This window comes from Pseudopodoces humilis, chromosome 8 (genome assembly GCF_049639895.1).
Source record: "Pseudopodoces humilis isolate 2021_Gansu_Grassland_sample_001 chromosome 8, ASM4963989v1, whole genome shotgun sequence".
NCBI classification, from domain to species: Eukaryota; Metazoa; Chordata; class Aves; order Passeriformes; family Paridae; genus Pseudopodoces; species Pseudopodoces humilis.
In genome coordinates, this window is record NC_142207.1 from 7,667,370 (window position 1) to 7,682,564 (window position 15,195).

Sequence of the window (15,195 nt, forward strand, 5' to 3'; positions counted from 1 at the left end):
ATTCCACCCCCCCTGCCATGGGGAGGGACACTTTTCACCATCCCAGGTGGCTCCAAGCCCTGTCCTGGTTCTGAACACTTGCAGGGATGGGGCAGCCACAGCTCCTCTGTGCCAGGGCCTCACCAGCCTGACAGGGAAGAATTTCTCCCTAACACCCAATCTAAACCTGCACTCTTTCAGGTTAAAGCAATTTCCCCTTGTTGTGTCATTCCATGATGGTACAAAAGTCCCTCTCCAGCTTTCTTGGAGCTCCCTTAGGTATTGGAAGGTGCCCTGACATCTCGCTGGAGCCTTCTTCAGGCTGAACAGTCTCAAATCTCCTCCTGTCTCCATAGCAGGGACTTCCTCTGGACCTGCTCCAACAGGTCCATGTCCTTGTCACTTGGAGAAGAGTTACCAACACTGCATCCCAGGAACCTTCTGGGTTGGTTACGCCCTGCTGTGCTGTCCCCCCAAGAGGTATTGGGGTGGTTGAAGTCACCCATGAGGACCAGGGCTTGTGGATGTGAGGACATTCCCCTCTGCCTTCCAGCTCAGGTGGCCTGTAGCAGCCCCAGGGTGACTATAATGTCACTGTCCGTGTCCCCTCTCCAATCCTGACCCATAAGGTCGGCTCCTCATCCATCCTCAGGTGTAGCTCCGTGCATTCCAACTGGTCCCTGACACAGAGGGCATCCCCTCCTGTCCTCCCCTGCCTCTGAGTGTAACCATGGGGGGGGGTACAGCTAATTTGGGCTTGTGCTCAATAAAGATTAACCCACTACTGTTTTGAGTAGTGCTCATGGGATCATGTTTATTCATCCTGTTATGGATAAACTGAGCATTTGAGATATTGATAGAGGACCAAAAGGTAGAGTTAAGGGTTACAAACAGAGCTCTGATTTGGTTAAAACTTATCTTTGAAAAAAAATACTTCTAAAACACCTACTGAAGTTGCTTGAATATGCCATTTTTTTTAGTTTACAAATGCTAACTGTAATTTAAAAATTACTTTAAAATCCAATCCATATGGGGATTTCTTGCCAGGGGTGTGATAGAAAACAGAGGGCAGGGCTGGTGATCCTTTCTTCTCTAATAGCCTCTCTTTACTCAGCTGATGTATTGTTTTAGTGATTTTTACTTAAGCAGTTGAAAAAAAAAAATCTGTCATAGGCAAGGCAATCTTTGACAACATAACAGCTTGTGTGAGCTTGATTGCTAGTTGGCAAACTGGCAGGAAATAAAGGGTCACAATAAGTAGAAACAGACTAAGGTAAGGTTAGAAGGGGAACATGTTTGGAATCATAAACAGCATCAGGACCAGGGTGTTTTGAATACAAATAGGTGATGGAAAACAGCTTGTGGAGGGTAGGTTGTCAATAAGGTTCTGGAGAAAGGGGATAGTGGGCATGTGAAGAGCCCAGTGTTTGATGCAGTTAAGTCAGAATCAGTGTTTTGAAGGCACAAGAATATATTTGTGGGGCTGAATAGAGCACACATAACAACATGTGCTTACTTTGAAGATAAAAACACAGTGTGTGGCAGGAGCAGGAGCTAACAAGGTCCCATGATGTGTAAACAGAGGGATTAGGTATAAATCAAGAGAGATAATGTTACTTTGCTGTAAAGCTCCAGTAAGACTGCAAGTGGAATATTGTGTCCCATGCTGGACTGGCAGATGAAAAAAAACAACAACCTAAACAGACTATTTTGATTCCTGGAAGGTAGGAAGAGGGCAAAAAGCTTATTTAAGGATTAGAATTTTTGTTTTATGAGAGAGGATTTGGACAGCTCTTCATGCTTGGCCTTACAAGACGTGAAGTGTAAGAAGAGTTGATTACAGCGGTGAGTGCTTCCCAGAGCCCTGCTGTGACCTGCGAGGGAACAACATGCAAAATGCAGCAGAGCTGTGGTGTGAGCAGCTGGGATGGCTTGTGTCTATTGTAAATTCATGATGTGCATTAAAAGGGAGTTTCTCTTCAGTACACCAAGGATGCACCTTATTAATACCAGCTGAAGTGACTGCAGCAGGCAGTGCTGACATTTAAAGGCAAAACTATCATACTGCTGTTAATTCCAGCTGGCCCTCTAATTCAGAAATTAGGCTGAATAAAGACCAATAACAAAACTATTGATTGACTTTATTCTCTTTGAAGGGTCACATTTTCATCCAAAATGTTTTACAGGATATGACCTTTACAAAGCAGGTTTCTTTGTTAAAAATGTCCTGGTAGTATCATGGGTTGACATAAAGATAACAAGATTGCTTCTTGACTGCTGTGATGACAGATAACTCTTTTTGTATGTGTCTGTCATCAGAGCACTGTTTAATATCTGTAAGGACAAAAATCTGCCTAACACAAAGTTCCTCTTGTGGAGAAGGAAAAAATGCCCATAGAGAAGAGAAAGAGTAAATTTAACTAATTACAATCAATTAGTAATTCAGTAATTTATGGTAACCTGCCTAATAATACAAAATTATTTTAAGAACCTGGCTGGGCGTTTGACTGGTTGTGTGGGAAGTGCACAGGTGCATCTTTTTGCAAGGGCACAGGCAACAAAGAGCACAGCTCCTGGCATCTGCTGTTCTAAACAGCCTAAAACAGCCAGGTGAAGTGCAAGCTGCTGCCACTGATTATTGCTTGGAAACTTTGGGGGTTTGTCTTTTGACAGTAAAACTTTTGCTGTAATAGTAATGGTGCAACATTACCACTGTTAGTGTAGCAGTTTGCTATTGACTCTTCACTACTTATATTTTAGCTTGCAGCATGAAAACACATATTTAGCAAAGCTTCTTTTTTTAGTTTTTCTGAAGTGTGGAGATGATTTTAGATGCAGGAAAATGATTTTTTAAAATTTTGTTTTGTTTTGTAAGTCAGTGGTGGCTAGTGTTCAGAATCACATCATTCCTGGGTTCTGTCATGTTTGGGAAAAACACAAGGCCAATAGCCAAGTTATATTGTCCACATCCCTAGAAAGCAAGAACAGGCTATAAAATGTGCATGTAGATTTTTTAAAATTTCATTTTAAATTGTTGAATAGGTGAAGTTGGTTGCAAACTTACTTGCAGGAATTTTTTATCTAGTTTCTCTCAGTGTAAAGTACTCAGTATAATCCTTTGGCTGCCAGGAAATTTTGGTATTGCTTTGTAATTTTTTGTGGTGTGGGGCTATGGTAAGAAAGATCTTTGCTGGGAAAGTCCCAATATAAAAAATAGCCAAACACTAAATCCTGTAATTTTCCCATCCAAAAGGCATTAATTCTTTGTTTCCTGAGGCTTTACTAAACAAAAATGATACTTTTTCTTGTTGTGAAAAAAAATAAGGGCAAGGTATTGTTACCAATTTTAACAGGACTTTGGTTCTATAATTCCAGTGTTTTTCAAACAACACTGAATATATTGTTTTCAATAGTTATCTAAAATGATCTTGTTGTGTTTGTTTTAGATGAACTTGCAAATTCCTCAGAAAACAGATTATCATTGGAAGACCTCTTCAGAAAAGAGTTCATAGTTCATAATCCAGAAGCCAAATGGATTAATGGTAAGTTTATAAGCTCTCACTTAATTGAAACTAGGTAAAAATTTTAAGTATTGAATGATACTATCCAGTCACTGAGGAAATAAAAAAATCAGTTAAAATTTCAAACCCTCTTGAAATTGGCCAGTGTCCCAGTTTTCCTTGTTGCTCTGAATCACATCTCTTTCATTAATTTTTGAAGTGGCTTTCTAATTTTAAAGCTCTGTCTAGTAGAAACCCACTAAAATTATCTGTTCATGCTCCTGACTCGGTTGGAAGCAGTGGTGAAGAATTGTGTTTAAGAACTGGATCTTGTTTGTGGAGTCACAATAAGATCAACTCTATTAATATCTGAACTTTGGTTCTCTTCACATCTAGAAAAGACTTGAATATTTCAATGTACTTGTACAGTCATAACCATTTTCTGATGACCACCAATTGTATTTAGTATTCTAATTTATTAAATGATTTGCACATGGCATGTAGATTCCTCCAAAATCAAGCAGTTTTAATGTAAAAAAGAAAACAGATTCAAGCTCTTTTTCAACTCATTGGCTTCTTTTTTTTTTGATTCCATGCCTTGTTCACTCTCTCTCTGTAAGAAATGTACACGTAATGCAGTAGCAGCTGTCTGGTCTGTGCCATTATGGTGATCTGGGTGTTACTCCAGGTGATGGAATCAAAGCAATGACAACAGGAATTGATCAAAACTGGGCAAGGCAAAACTGTTCTGGAGTGCTCTGTGCTGGGCAGGAGTCTGGCAGCCTGGTGGCTGTGTGTAAATTCAGAATGACATTGCAGGGGAATAATGCTTCAATTGTTTCAACTTCGGCGTTCAACTAGAACTGCTTTACTTAGTGGGGAGCTGTGTGATTGAATTGCTGCTTTATGATAAACTCTGAAGAATGAAGTGGGTATAGTAAGGATAAGTGCATTTAAAAGCAAAAGCATATAAAGGAGAAAAGTATGGTCAGTCTTTTTTCTGCTCTGGTGTTATTTGTTACCCGTTAAGGGCTAAGAGAAGGGACACTCAGTTTGGTTTCTGCCACTCCCTTTCCCCAGCTACTCCAATGACATCTCCTCTCTGCTGAGCTGCCCTTGGTTTCTTCTTTGGAATGGTTTCCGTCTGCAGGCAGTGCAAAAAAATGTGATACTAGGTAAAGCTGGAACACTTCTATTGCCAAGATGAGCAGTTTCTTGTGTTTGGCAGAAAACTCTTTTCCTGTGAGACTATTTGCTAGTGAAATCATAAAGCAGGTTTTCAATTTGCTGTTCCCTCTTCACAAAGCAGCTGCCTCTGACCCCACCCTATCTGAAAAACACTGGTCCTAATTGTCAAATAAAGTTATCACAGACCCAGTATGGTGAACTAAAGTCTCACTAAAAGCAGCTAAGTACATAGTGGAAGAAGATCATTCTGCTGGTTCCATCTATTACTCTTCTTATTTAAAAAATGCGTGAGATGATTCTCCTAAGAACTCTAGTAGTTCATCATAACATGTGCATAATATTCTGTGCATAAAAATAGTACTGATTTCAAAACCCAGGACAATAAAACTAAATGACTGTGGATGGAGTTATGTGAAATATTGGTGATGCTATAAAACTTGTAGTTTATTTTATTTCTTAACTCTCTTCTATAGCCTATAATAAGAGCAAAGCTTTTTTTATGAGTTTTCCAGATGTGGTAAAAAGAAATGTAGAATTTGATGCTAAACCCTTGCTTGGATACAGGCTTCTCCTGTGGTCTTCAAAATCCATCTTAAAAAGCTCCTGCACTGAAATATAATTTTATTAGCATCATGTAAAAAAAAAAAAAAAGTATAATTTGTATTAGTATCATGCAAAAAATTGTTGTAAACAATTCAGTATAAAAGCTATGAGATTGTACAGGTATGAACTTCCCTATCTCTTCAAAATGATATTAGAAATGCTATTTATTACAAAGGCCCTGTATTTTATTAACAGTACATGTGTACTGATATCCAGTGTTTCTGCATTGATGGTTGTCTGAGTCAGTGTGAAAACTTCTAAGCTTGCAGTTAGGTGTTCTCCTGAGTTTGTTGGCTAAAGAAACAATGAAGTCCAACAGCACAAAAAGAAGGAGTTAAAAAAAGGACATTTTGTTTATTAGAGTATGTGTGTGTATGAGAAATAAAGAAAAAGTGGGGGTAATTAAGGATTTATGAATTATTTAGTATTTTTTGATAAACACAGAAAAAAAAATGTATAGGTTTTGGAATTCTTTTACATTTTCTTTGAAAATGGCCAGTATAGTTAATGATACCAAATATCCTGGGCAATAAAAACCCCCAAGGAATAGCCTTGCAAAGCAACATTTCTGCTTCCTGCTTCTATTTTTATTTTTTAAGACTTTATTTCCTGGCACTGTGGCAATGCAGCTATGGCATTATATGCATGGAAAATGAAATATATAACTTCAGATTCATTACTGTGGAGGAGCATTTGGCACTTTCTTTGGACATTGGCAGGGTAAGTGAACTCTGCACAGGATGATTTTAGCAGAAAATAAATAGCTACTTACTCCCTTTCACTCCTCTTGGAATAGGATAATTGGTATCCATCTGAAAGTTTTATCATCTTTACCTCCTGGGAAGGGGTAAAAATAGAGATTGGAAAAGTGGTTCCTGCTGAAAACAGTGTCTTCAGGCTCTGGAGCATGTTTTGCAGAAAAACAAAAAGAAAGGTTTAAGGATTTCAAGTGGTGGGTGAATCACTGTGTCCTTAGGAAAGGCCTGGTATTTAACTGCTGCCCTTTATTGAAACTTTCCCTACTGATCTTTGAATTTCTCTGACATTATCTTCTAAGCACATTATTTCTTCCTTTTTTGAAAGCTCCTCCACTACAAAATCCATCCCCATGTAGCTATTTCTAGATTGCTCTTTAATAAGAGAAGCCCTTAAATGCAGAAGTTTTTACAGTCCATTCCCTTTTCTGCTTGAAATTGAGACCACAATTTTATGTGCTTGCTGCCAAAGTTAATAATTATGCAAATATCTAAAGTTGGAGAGGAGATGTTGGTCTTTATCTGAGATAATCAGATGTTGCTGAAGAAAATAAAAGAAACACTATGAGCTAGTCTTAAAAGTGACAAAATATATTCCCATTTTATATAATATGTAAAGATATACCTGTGCAGAGATCCAGATTTCTTCCTCCCTTCCTTTTTTTTCTCTTTCTATTTTGGTTTATTTCAAAGGCAATATATTTTATTTTAAACCTGACTTGGATCTTTTTTCTTTCTTTGAAAGAATTTACAAAGGAAAGAGTAAGAAAATAGGGATGATAGCTAGTAATTTTGTTGAAAATAACTTAGTAGTGTACTAAGCTTTGTCAGTTATAAATCTGATCACTTTGGCTGTAAAAGAACATGATGGAGAGTACACACAACCATTAACCAGTCCAATCCCTGTTAGATGGAAAAGTGTTTAATTTCAGAAGGCATTCCAGTTGTCTGGCATAGTTTTTGAGACATTAAATGAGACTACATCTTCCTTTAGCCTTATTGATCTTCAGGTTTTCTAATAGGAAATTAGAATTTAAAATGCTGCCAATGAATAATGAAAGTAGTTGAACCTGACAGCTCATTGGTGCAGAGTGAAAAATTTGTTCATGATGTTTTCCCAATTTCTCTTAAGTTACTTAGAAATATGTATGCTGCCCTGTGGGAAATATTGAGGACTCAACAGATTTGCATTCTATTCCTGAGGTCCGTGCTTACATCTCTTGTTTCAGGGACTATAGCTCTTAATGACAATAAAATTCAGAATATTTGTGTTATTCCACTGTGAATATATGAGTTGCTTGCATCTTTTTTTTCTGTTCAGACATTCTTTGCCAATCTTTCCTGTATGTGATGGAGTGCTCTGGCTCCTTGGTGGTACTTTGTCAGATGGGTGTAGAGTCAGCACAAGGACACCATTTTTCATCTATTTTAATAAAGAGTGTTGCAGAAGGAGCTGCAGTGTGAGTGATGGCCTGCAGCAGGCAGGGCCCTGGAATCCTGTCTTGTGCTAAAGCTCAGCAAATCACCTGAGCATGTGTGGTGTTATTTGTGTGGGGGGGTTGTGTTGTTGTGTGTGGTTTTGTGTTGTGTGTATGTGTTTTGTGTTGTTGTGTGTGGGTTTGTCTTGTGTGTATTCAGTTTTGTGTTGTGTGTAGTTTTGTGTTGTGTGTGTGTGTAGTTTTGTGTTGTGTGTGTGTGTAGTTTTGTGTTGTGTGTGTGTGTAGTTTTGTGTTGTGTGTGTGTAGTTTTGTGCTGTGTGTGTGTGTAGTTTTGTGCTGTGTGTGTGTGTAGTTTTGTGCTGTGTGTGTGTGTAGTTTTGTGCTGTGTGTGTGTAGTTTTGTGTTGTGTGTGTGTAGTTTTGTGTTGTGTGTGTAGTTTTGTGTTGTTGTGTGTGTAGTTTTGTGTTGTTGTGTGTGTAGTTTTGTGTTGTGTGTGTTTTGTGTTGTGTGTGTAGTTTTGTGGTGTGTGTGAGTGTAATTTTGTGTTGTGTGTGTGTGTAGTTTTGTGTTGTGTGTGTGTGTAGTTTTGTGTTGTGTGTGTGTGTAGTTTTGTGGTGTGTGTGTGTGTAGTTTTGTGTTGTTGTGTGTGTAGTTTTGTGTTGTGTGTGTGTAGTTTTGTGGTGTGTGTGTGTGTAGTTTTGTGGTGTGTGTGTGTGTAGTTTTGTGGTGTGTGTGTGTGTAGTTTTGTGTTGCTGTGTGTGTAGTTTTGTGTTGTTGTGTGTAGTTTGTGTTGTTGTGTGTAGTTTTGTGCTGTGTGTGTGTGCCAGCACAGGAGAAGGGGTTTGCAGTGACCTTTGGGGAGGAAAGCGCCCAGAGCTCCTTTCTTTACCAACCAGCCTGAATGTGAATGCAGAATTCCATGCGAGCTTCCTGGAGGAAGTGTGTGTTTGCACTTCATTCTCTTCTTGTAAACCCCTGGGCTGGAATTAGGTTCATCACTTTGTCCACCATAAAATCCAAGGCTGTGCCAGTAATCTCAGCAGGTGCACCCTGTTCAGATTTAATTTTCAAAGCAAGTAATTTTTTCATGCACATACATTTTCAAGGCAAAGGTTCTTAAACATTTTTTCCTTCCCTTTTGCAGTTTTAATGTGTTTCTTTAGAGATGATAATAAACCCCTCCATCTAAGCCAGAAATATTTTCATTCCAGGTTGTTTTCATTTTTAACTCAAGCCCTTGCAATAACTTTGTTTAGTTGTTTTATTTTTATTTTATTTATTTTCCAGATTTCCTGTATTAGCCTTAGCAGAAGCTTTCATCTGCTGAATAATGGCTAGTTCTGATGTGGGCATCTTTATTTTCATGCAGGCAGGAGAAAAGAGAATAAACCCCTTTTGAACATCAGAGAAACCATGGGGCTGGTTTAGGGGGGAAATCCCTCTGCTTTCTTCACATTTATTGTGCAAGCATTTATTTTGTGTAGTACAGTCTGTCAAAAAAAAAAATAAAATTAAAATTTACAGTTGACCAGTGGTTTCATTGTCATGTTTTGTAAACTGTGTATTACAGTTAACATGGAAAGTTATTGCTTGGCTGAAGGAGTATTACTTCAGCTTCTCATAAAATGTTTGCTTTCCTTAAAGAGCAACTGAGACAGTGTCTGCCCATAATTTTATTTGTGGTTGTCCCTGGCTTGTTTCTCATGCTGTGCACTGCCATTGTCACCTGAGGAAGGAAATGTGCAGACATTGGTCTTTGCTGGAGCTGGTGCTTCCCTTGGGTCTCTGTTGCCTCTTGTCTATCCTGAAAAATAAATAAAAAGTGGGCCTGGGAAACCTGACATGGAAGTGGTTGTAATTGCTTTAAAATTATTTATGGTAAAAATGGAAGCGGTTTGAGAAGCACAGCACAGATTCCACAATAGCACATATGCCAACTTCGTGCAGTAAAAATGTGGTTTAATTCATTTGGTCCTTCTTAAAGGCAGCTTTTCCTGTGCATGAGATGAACACAAACTTGTTCTCACAGAGCTGGGTGTGTTGTGATGGTTGTCAGTGGATATAGGTCAAGAAATAATCCATCACTGAGCAGAAAGAGAAGAGATTCTGCTCCAGAAATTTGTTGCTGGGTTGGATTCGAGAAGCAAAGAAATAGCTCTTTTAGAATTATATATTTATATATGTTGGTATTACTCTGGCAATCAGTGATGGACATTAAGAGTGAAGTCCTGTATTATTTTTTCCCTGTCCCCTGAATGAGATGAGAGTCTGAAGTGGAATGCAGCCATTGTGTACAGGGGCATTTCTGGAGTAGCAGGGGCTGTGTTTGGTGCTCACACTTTTGCTGTGATGTGCTGCATTAACGCTCTGCCAGGGGCTTGGGCAGGAGTGAGGAGGGGTGTGCTCAGTGGTACTCGTGCCAGCTCTGCACAGAGCTTCCATTTTTTGTTGGAATCTCTCTATGCAGAGCCTGGAGCTGGAAGCCAGGCCAGGGAGTTGTTTTGTTGCCTGGGTTCTCTGTGAAGAGTTTACTTCTGAAAGGCAGCAGAGGAGGTTGGACTTTGATTCTGTGTGCTGCAAAAAGCAGCCTGTGGAAGAACAAGTAAAGTAATCCTAAGATAGCACTCCAATCTTTGGAGGCTTTCAGCTAAAACTCTTCCTTCCTAAAACTCCAGCAGGTTGTGTGAAATACACACCCAGGTTTCGCCAAGTCTGAAGATAAAGTTTTGGGAATGGTCCAGGAAATCTGAGACAATATATAGAGCATCTCTAGGCTGGCTGATGTTTCTCTCAGAAACTGCTACAAAGGGGAATAAAAGGCCTAATTGAGACCATTCCACTGATTTATTAAAATAACTTCTAAAACAAAAGAATTTAAACAGTGTTTTTGTGAAACAGGTTGAATGATTCAGTTCTCTCATTAGGGCATTGACTGGAGGAGTTTGGGGCAGTGTTTGTGCTGATGCTAAAGATTCTCAGTGAGCCAGCTGTGGGTGGGTAATTGGTCATTCAGGGAAGGCTTGTGGAGGTACCAAGTACAATGTGCATTGTGCTGTCCTTTGATCCAGGAACTGTGCTTCCTCAAGCAGTGGACAATTTTGGGTTAGGAAGAGTTCTTATTTTCTCATTAGTTTTAGTTTTTGTGGGTGGTTGGTTTGGTGTTTTGCCATCATTAAAATTCTTTCTTCCACCATACCACAATAAGGTTTTTCCCTCTGTCATTTTTCCTCTTGGCTCTGGTCTAGTCTTTAACCAGTGTTACTCAGTGCCTGTTTTACCTGATCTCCCCTGCCCACCACACTGCTGTGCCCCTTTCCACTCTCCTGTTGTTGATGTCTCCAAGGTGCCACATTTCTTGCTTGCTTAGAAGCAGATCTTGGGTATTTTCTGCTCAGATCAACAACGTTAATCCTTGCTGCTGCATCGATACTGGTGCCACTGTTAATGATCGTTAACAAGCATTAAACAGTGCTGTGTATCCAGGGCCATTAACTTGTGTCACTCTTGTGTTCTGCAAATGACTTCTCCCTTCCACCACCAATATTCTTTGTACATCCGGACAACATTGTGTTAGTCGTGACCTCTGCAGTGTCCTGTGGCTCTTGTTTTTAACTCAAGCATCACCATTATTGATTGCAGAAATGGTGTTTTTTGGCCATTTTTTCTAACATTTTGTTTTTGATTTTTACTAGGCGTGTTTATATATATATATGAATATAAATATATTTCTTCTGCAGAGTACTTGAAATATACTTTCCTTAAGAGTCCTTGCTTCTTTTAACAGCTTACTTCTAGTTGTATTTATTGAGATGTAGCCTGATTCCATGCTAGTTGAAATGTGTGGGTATGGGACAAAATCCAGAGATTGGGATATAAGTAAGGAAAAAATGAAATCAAGTATTCCAGCTAGTGGGAGGTCAAACTGCCTTTTGCCACCAATAGCCAAAACCACAGCTAATCATTGCAATCCTTCTTAAAATTTATGTCCCTATTGATTTTTTACTTATTCCACAGCCCAAAGCATTAAGAATTTAACAAAGACATCAATATAGTTAGAAAACATTTACACAGGGAGAGTGTATCTGTTGCACAGGATGTCTTTTGAAAGAGGGTAGCATAATGATTTACATTTTCTAATCAGTATTTCTGGATAGTAACCTAATGTTGAAAGGTTAAGTACAGCAGTTCTGTGTGAGAACCCCTGGGAAAGTGGACCAGGCACTAAATAAATTTTAGTTCTCCCTGTTTGTTGAAGCAAAATTCTCCTGAGTGTAGTGCGGGAATAAGTTTAAATATCCCATGGTTGCCATAGCGATGTTGGTGGAACAGGGAGGCTTTTTCTCAGTAAGGCATTTCTGGCTGAGACATCAGTCCTTAATGTGATCAACAAGTCTAAACTGAACGTGTTACATCACTACTCTTAGGATGCAACCCCTAGGGTGAATATTTTTGTTGCATGAGCAAAGCTGAGCAGTGGATAAAGTGTTCTGGAATGGTGACAGATGGTGGGTGCTACACAGCAGACTTGTCCCTCCAGACTTCCACATTGTTTTCTGTTACTCATAAAGACTTCAGGGATGTATCTATGTGCATCAGCAGGCTCATGTACACATGAAGAGTCATATTTTCACCCTGTTCAGTTTTCCCCACTTGTCATCCCTGTCCTGAGCACAAAGTGTACCCAATGCCCAGCCAGAGCTGCAGTCCTTTCCCCATGGGATGCACTTGTGGCCTGTTAAATTTTCCTTTGGAAGCTGCTGTTTATACCTGCAGCTGGCTTCATGATCCTTCTTAAAGGCTCATTTAGGTCTGCTTTAATTTGTTCATCAGCAATTGGGTTTACTTCAAAGTAGATCTGTGCAGGAGGGGGATAAACCTGGAGTTGCAGCTGTGTGCAGCAGCACATTTGGCTGATTCTGACTTGTTTCCATTTGCCTAAACCAAATCCTTGAATTTTCATCAGTTTTCTTCTTTAACTAACACTCAGTTGTGTTTTGTGGCAGATAAGTAAGCTGTACAGTGCTTAAAGTCGATATCTTTTAAAGCCAAAGTTTTACATTTCTAATCCTTACATCTTCTTGTCCATTCATATTTTTTTTTCTTGGATTAAAGGGCAATAAAACCAGTGCTTCCTATACCATTCTAGCTCAAATGTTTGCATAATGGATCCATAAAAATTGCATTTTTAAACACACTTTAATCTATGAAGACATATGTACACGTAAGTTTATTTCACTTTTAGTCCTTTTTTTAGTTTGCTCTCTTTAACTAGTTCTGTTGTTGCAGATTTCAGAGACACTGACTCATATTTGCCACTCATTCATCCATTTTCCTGGTCTGTTTTGCCCAGGACAGGGTTATTCTTCATATGAAAATGTGGTTTTCACTTGAACAATTCTGCTTGCTATCTATTTCAGTGTGATGCAAAAGGACTTTATTATGTTTAGGTTTTAGTATCTTTGGAAAAGTTTGTTTGAATTTATTGGTCTACATATACTGAGCTCATGTATTTGGATTCTTTGGAGGTCTGTTCAGTGCATCAGTTCTGTTCAATTCTCAAAATATGTGTTTGTCTTACAGATTGCAGTCTGCTGTAGTTTTAAGTGCTTTTTAGGTGCATCAGGACTATAGGGTGAAAGGCACTGGAGGATCAAATCTACAGAGTGAAAGCACAAGATAAGTAACAACAAAAACAATGAGAAAAAAGTAAAACAGCTGGGTACAGAGAAAGCAGAAGCAGGACCAGGAGAGGGAAATGAAGGGACAGCCCAATGGAGAGCACAAAGCCTGAGTTAGATCATCACCAGTGCCACAGGACAGCTGGGTTTCCTGCTGTGGAAATGTCTTTATTCCTGAACTCCACATAGTTTGTGGGAGGACACACATAAATGGTGAGAATTTCCATGTGCTCAGGGTTTCTGACCTTTGGGAGGCCCTGGTGGTGAGCAGGACACGAGGCTGGTGCTAAAGGCACTCCTGTGGTGTGTCAGGCACCTGTCGAGCCCCAAAACTGCACCAAAGCCACGCTGCTGTCCCAGTCCTGCTGAAACACTGCCCAGGGAGAAGCTGGTGGTGTGACCTGCCAGACACTTGGGCCAAAAGTTGTGCTTTACTGTGGTGGTTATGTCTTCATTTAGGGATGTGTGAATTGCAGTGAGAACATCAGTGCTATAAACTTTAAACTACTGCATTTTTGATGATCGGATTTAATTACATTTTTAATTTACTGCTGTAGAAATCAAATTGTCCCCCATACTTTCTGTGTGGCACTGTAAAGTTGAGAGGAACCAGAAGCAGGTTGATATTTGCTTATTTCTCTAATATGGCAAAGTTTATAGGCAATTTGTTTGAAAAACTTGTAGCTAGTAATCATTAGAGCGGCCATATATTGTTTTTCCAAGTCTGTAAATATAGATTGGCTTTGACCAATTAATACTGCAGTACAAACTCAGAGCCTCTTTAGTGAGATAAATTAAATTCTAGACACTTTGTAAAAATAAATTTACTCAAACAGGGGAATGGGAGAATCAGCCAGGTTTTTGACAGTCTAGATATCAGCCGCCCATGTTAAGAGCCATGGAACTTTAACCCAGTTTTTGCCAGTTTTCCATGATACTTTTTTCCTGAGGGATAAAGCACATCTTCAGTTTTGAGAAAGGAATCCACAGTTGAGACTTCCCTGATGAATGCAGACCATCTCATTTAACTCGTGCCTCAAAGGGAAATGAAGGGTGTGCTTTCTGCACTTGCAGCCTACTTTAGGCATAGGACTGACTGAATTTCTTCTGCATGTGGAATATTGATTTTTAAGTTCAGCCAAAGCTACTTGGAAGCCTAAAGTTTTCTACAAGTCTTTAAGTGGCACTTTGAAAGTAAAAATTAGAAATACTTTAAAAATGTGGCTGTGAAAACCCAGGACTTTTGGGTTGTCATTGTGAGCAGTACATAAAGCAGGTAAGATAATCTGTTTTATTGCAGGACAGACATTACATGAAAACTAGTCTGACTAATTCAAAAGTTAGTTTTTGACCCCATCCTAGAGCAGCTATCTCTAGGATGAAAAGGCAGCTTTGTTTCTTCTCAGGCCTGGAGGTTTTGTCTGCCAGATAGGGCCTGTTAATTCTGTAATGATGATTCAGATAATTATGTGTTTGTTACCAGCATCTCAGCTGGGACAGCTCATCAGTAAAGGTCACTAAGCTGTCAGATTCAGAGTGACAGGTATGGTTGGCTGAAGATCTTATTAGAAATATTTTCTGATGCTTTCTTTTTCTTTTTAGTTTTCCCTTGCAAGTTTTGTATGAAGGAGTGTTTTCAGTATAAGCTTTGTGAAGAAGGTTTAGATAGTTTGCTTCTGCTTTCTCACATTTTGGACAATGTGATTTTTAATTTTGAATGTTGAAGTCTTATCTTTGGCATAATAATTTAATTTTGACATTGTTATTTTAATGTGTTTTATATTACTTGGACACACTATTTTATTAATGTAAAAATTATGTATTGTACTATTGAAGTGAACAGTTCAACATTTAAAACCATGTATTTCAGTACATTCTGAGGAATATTTTATCCAAAAAAATAGTGAACTCTAAGGTTTTCAATTTATTCTAATTTGGAATAAAAATGATTGCACGATCCAATATTTATTCCTCTCTATGGGCAATTTAGAGAAGGAGGCTCTAAGCCATATTATCAATTACAATTCCAAACCACATTATCAATTTCCCAAGC

The 15,195-nt window shown here is 38.9% G+C and overlaps 1 protein-coding gene across 2 annotated transcripts in view; it reads left to right on the top strand.

Annotated features, from left to right (window-relative positions):
• DPP10 (dipeptidyl peptidase like 10) overlaps window positions 1–15,195 on the top strand; it is a 435,737-nt gene that overhangs the window by 245,578 nt on the left and 174,964 nt on the right. For both annotated transcript variants that reach the window (XM_088058794.1, XM_005519624.3), the window contains exon 3: window positions 3,426–3,521. In XM_088058794.1, coding sequence (XP_087914920.1) covers window positions 3,426–3,521 — 96 coding nt within the window. The remainder of the gene's footprint in view (window positions 1–3,425; window positions 3,522–15,195) is intronic.